The sequence below is a fragment of the Argentina silus genome, assembly GCF_951799395.1.
Source record: "Argentina silus genome assembly, chromosome: 11".
NCBI lineage: Eukaryota > Metazoa > Chordata > Actinopteri > Argentiniformes > Argentinidae > Argentina > Argentina silus.
The window spans coordinates 3,596,812-3,601,803 of NC_139665.1; the positions used below are offsets into that span (position 1 = coordinate 3,596,812).

General features: G+C 44.6%; 1 protein-coding gene across 2 annotated transcripts; it reads left to right on the forward strand.

The window, feature by feature from the left end:
* Positions 1 to 300: 300 nt before the first annotated feature.
* LOC310811751 (sorting nexin-4-like) lies at positions 301 to 4,788 on the forward strand. 2 transcript variants are annotated; one of them, XM_083680042.1, is made up of 15 exons: positions 347 to 388; positions 615 to 749; positions 967 to 1,091; positions 1,193 to 1,331; positions 1,432 to 1,581; positions 1,706 to 1,753; positions 1,956 to 2,011; positions 2,171 to 2,243; positions 2,339 to 2,400; positions 2,539 to 2,604; positions 2,852 to 2,941; positions 3,094 to 3,193; positions 3,325 to 3,470; positions 3,649 to 3,763; positions 3,948 to 4,788. In XM_083680042.1, exons 2-15 carry the CDS (start codon positions 711 to 713, stop codon positions 3,993 to 3,995), a joined length of 1,257 nt encoding a protein of 418 aa, XP_083536168.1. In that variant the 5' UTR covers positions 347 to 388; positions 615 to 710; the 3' UTR covers positions 3,996 to 4,788. The 2 variants fall into 2 exon arrangements, with proteins under 2 accessions (XP_083536167.1, XP_083536168.1); XM_083680041.1 differs by lacking the exon at positions 615 to 749 and having other exon boundaries at positions 301 to 388.
* Positions 4,789 to 4,992: the final 204 nt, after the last annotated feature.

A 4,992-nucleotide genomic window follows, 5' to 3' on the forward strand; every position in this document is an offset into this window, starting at 1 on the left:
CTCCATCATGAGAAGATGTACAGGTGTTCCTAATAAAGTGCTCCGTGAGTGTAAATACTGTTAATGCCAGCCGAGAAATGTGTTCTACTGCAGAGACAGTGACAAACACATCATCACACTTAACTATTTTGTGAACTATTTTTTTTTTCTTTTTAGCAAAACTATACAATCTGAGATAGTCTTTAGATCAAAAGTGGTTTGTCACCTACAACGAAAGTGATGACTAAGGGGAAGCGAGGCAACGAAAATAAAGCGTAGGGGACTGCGCATGCGGCCTAGCGACAACAACAGCGAAATAAGGATGGCGGATGCTGGAAATGAAGAGTCAGCGGAGGCTGGAAATAAGGAACTAACCACAACAGAGTTGGAGAATAACAGAAATAACACGGTAATGCCATTGTTGATGAAGACAAGTGTCATCCAAAGAATTGGCACGAAGCAGCGACTTTGAACAGATTGTCTGTTTTGTCCAGTGGAGCTGCTTGGATGATGTTGGTTTACTACCGAGGTTGATATCTCATGTGATTTGAACGAACGTAGCTGAAAATCATGCACGCCGATTCATTGCTATCACGCTGTAACACATTAAGCCTCCGACACATTGTACCCTACAGGCAGCTTGTGAGTGTTATTGAGTACCGGATTTCACATTTGAACACCACAGTGCGCATACGTGGCTGTTCGGAACATTCAGCAGCAGCATCCCCTCAATGACGACATGGCACCACTGTATTCTTGACACCACAAAGGTCAAGTCTGATGTGCTTTGAATGTTGATACTTGTTATACATTGGCAAACAGCCTACTTCTCGAATTGTATCTCATGATTTTGATGACTGGCTGCATTTTCCACACTGCAGGTTATGACATGTTGGTGGGTGTACTAGCCTATATGATACAATCAGATCAGATCTTAACGGTACGGACTTAGAATAACAGTGTGTGTACTGCTTCGTGTTTGTTCAGATGGTGGAGGAGGGGTCGACTCTTCTGCGGAGGATGGAGATCAGCGTGGCCGAGGCGGAGAAAAGAACTGGGAAAAACGCGGTGAACATGCAAGAGACGTTCACGGTGTACCTCATTGAAACCAGGTGTGAGACCGTCCGCTTCTAAAGCACCGAACGTGTTGCAGGATGAATACTTTTGCAGTGTGTCATGTATGCGACTTAGATGCATGTTCATCTCTTCCTAGACCCATGGATGCCATAACAGAAGGCCACAACCCAGCCCCTGACTCTCTGTGGAGGAGATACAGTGAATTTGAGCTGCTCCGAAATTATCTATTAGTCACCTATGCATTCATCGTTGTGCCTCCTTTGCCAGAGAAGAGGGTAAGTCCAAACCTGGCCACATCTTATGCCCACAGGCCCACAGAGTACTCATGAGCAGAGCAAAGTGGTTGGACCATAATCTCTTGTCGGTTGTATGCAGGCAGAATTTGTATGGCACAAGCTGTCTGCAGACAACATGGACCCAGACTTTGTGGAGAGGCGGCGGGTCGGACTGGAGAACTTCCTGCTCCGTGTGGCTTCCCACCCGGTCCTCTCCAACGACAAGATCCTTTACCACTTCCTGACCGAGGTACAGCAATACACCAGCCTGGCTCAGTCAGCCAGCAAGACCTTGGTTCTGTAATGGATTTCTCAGAAGGGTTTCGTTGAGATTGGTAGTGTTCTCACACTTTTTCCCCCTCTCCTATTGCCAGGAAAATGGATGGAAGGAGGTGGTCTATGAGACGGGATTTCAGGCCAAGGTATTTTAGAGGCACTTGAAGCTTTATGGACTGGATATTTCATCATACATGTTTATTACACAGTTACTATTGCTTGTTACAATATCAGATTGTTTTTTTGCAAGAATCTATATGCATTTGTATCCATAGAGTTTTGTGCGTCGGTTGTATTTGATTTTATGCTGTAAATACTTCCTACTCAAAGTTTGTTCTTTGTTTGTAGGCCGACTCAAGGCTTAAAGCTCTGAGCGCAACCTTCCGGGTGAAAAATCCTGACAAGTAGGTCACTCAATCAAACGTACCCTTACACCTAAGAGCTGGATTAAGTTGGATTAGCGGACCTTCCTATAAGATGCCATGACTCTAGAGTCCAACACATTTGATTGATGTTCTATCCTTCTCTTATCTGCCCTACCCCCCCCCCACCAATCCACCTAGACGGTTCACAGAGATGAAACACTACAGCGATGAGCTTCAGTCTCTCACCTCCCAGCTGCTCAGAGTGCGAGCAGTAAGTCCGCTCTTAATTATGACTCTTAATTATGGTCTCATGGTGAACAAGTCCAGGCGTACATTGACTCTTCATCTCCTCGTCTGTTTATCCAGAGAGTAGCAGATAGGCTCTATGGTGTTTACAAAGTCCATGGGAACTACGGAAGAGTCTTCAGGTACAGTAGAAGTCAATCAAAACTGATTTAGTGAATAGGGAAGGCTTAAAAAATGCTGTGTCTCACCAGGTTGACCTGTTCAGGTGATGCTGTTCTGGGCCCACCTGACTGAGCGTTCTGTGTTTTGTTGTGTCACAGTGAGTGGAGTGCGATAGAGAGAGAGATGGGAGATGGACTACAGAGCGCTGGCCACCACATGGATGCGTGAGTGTTCATTGAGCCCCAGAGAATGAACACCAAGGGGCTGCAGCTCTCTGAATGTGACTCACAAATGCACCGAGACATCTTGTTTTTAATTTGACATGAAGCGGTTTGTCCGCACAACTCATATGCATTCTGCACACAACACACTTCTCCAGAATATTCAGTCCCCTCCACCAGCTGTTTAGATTAGACTACTGCCGGCATTTAGACTGGAATGCAGAAAAACAAGCTGTCGCCTTGTTCACAGGTATGCCGCCTCGGTCGATGACATCTTGGAGGAAGAGGAGCACTATGCAGACCAACTGAAGGAGTACCTTTTCTATGCTGAAGCCCTGAGGTAAGTGGTGGCACGGATAATGGCCAGCAGTAGGGAACGCAAACCCTGTCCTCAGGTACAGAACAGTATGTCGCTGTTCAATTTGTTTTCCCGGGGTGTAAATATACATATCGATTTAACGAGGCTACTGTATACCTGCGGTGTCCCTGCAGGGCTGTATGCAGGAAGCACGAACTGACCCAGTTTGAGCTTGAGATGGAATCCTCAGACCTCATCTCCAAGAAACAGCAGCGCGAGGAGCTAGCCACTGGGGTAGGTCTCACCGGCGTTGGATTAGACTCTCCGCATTTTACATCACCTGTAACCACGTACCGTTGTCAGTAAATCCCTCCAAGTTAAGGACATGCCTATTGAAAGCCTCCGTCCTCTCTGTCTGTCCCCAGATTGTGCGGACGTTCTCTTTCAAAGGGATGACCAATAAGCTGTTTGGCCAGGAGACCCCAGAGCAGCGAGAGGCCAAGCTCAAGCTGCTGGAGGAGCAGATCGTCGAGGGCGACGAGACCGTCAAAGAGAAAACAGTCGAGTCTGAGTGAGTCTACCTGTCCCTCTCCACCTGTCCCTCTCCCTGTCCCTCTCCCTTGTTCAGAACACAAATCAATACAACATGTAACCTAACTCTATTCAAGCCTGGTCCAACGGTGTAGTGTGGCTCAAGGCCCAGATTGAGAGGGTGTTGATGTCTTCCGTTACCTGTACTGTGTCTGCAGAGAGTATGTGAAGGGTGCATGGGTGGACATGCAGCGCTTTAAGGAACAGAAGGACCGGGATCTGAGGGAGGCCCTGATCAGCTACGCTGTCATGCAGATCAGCATGTGTAAGAAGGTGAGTCATAATAAATTGAGGGGTCTGAATGCTCTAAGTACGACCACTTAGTGTTGAAATTTTAAAAAAATAATATTATAATCTTCTCGGCATGTTAAATGCTAATGTCAATGGCCGATGACGATGTCGTTACAAGCTGATTGACTGCTCTGCTGTTGTGTTGTGTGTCTTCTTTCTTTTATAGGGGATTCAGGTCTGGACCAATGCCAAAGAATGTTTTCAAAAGATGTGAGGTTGTGGCCAAAGAATACCGGGTCAGCAGCAACATAGAAGACTAGCACAACAGCCTCAACCTCCGGGTGGAACAGAACCACGAGAGGGCTTTCAACGCATCGGCAGCTGGCGGGAAACACAAGATGATATATTTTCTAAGATTAAGAAGATAAGGCACAAAACAAATGATATCCTCTGGTCTTCATTTTTTTTTTTGTAGGACTAACGGTTCTGGTTGTTGTGTGGAGAGAGAACTACAGTAACCATCTCTCAACAGCGGGTGATTTCACTTTAGTCCTTTAGTAATCTCATCCTTGCAACCACTGATGTAAAATCCTGCTTACTACTACTGCTGTACTGTATGAAGATGATTGAACAATGATGTGATTGTGCCTCATCACCTGGTGTCCCCGTGGTTTTATAACACAGCGTCTGAAGTGAAAGCATGACACCAATTGAATAGTAGGATGAGTTGCATTAATCCCAGTAATTCTGATTCGTAACAGAAAGTGTATTTCTCTCTAATCCTCTCCTCACTTCTTGGCTAAAGCACATACAGTAATATCAGAATGTCTCCACAGATCTAGGATACGTCACAGTGATATTATACACCTGGTGTGTCTGTGTAAATATTAAGTTAATATAAACATATTCATCGCTTATTCAACATTTGTATTTGTTGATTAATGCCAAATGTTAACACTCTAATTTTGTGTTTTCTCTTTTCTTTATATCAGTGCATTTATTAATAAAGCTCCTATTTATATATTCTATCTTGCAGTAATATGGCATTTTAAGATCACTTATTTGATCATCACCCATGTAGTTTACATAATAAATACATTTAAATATTTTTCAGAGTTCTACTGAAGCAACAGTTTTACTGCAGTGTTCATTCAGATGTAATTACGGTTTGAAATTATTTTGTCTTCTACATTGAATGTGGTTTTTTTCTTGATACACAAGTTCAATTAGCCTCATAACTTACCTTGCAGTTGCTGCTGTTCAGACGAAAC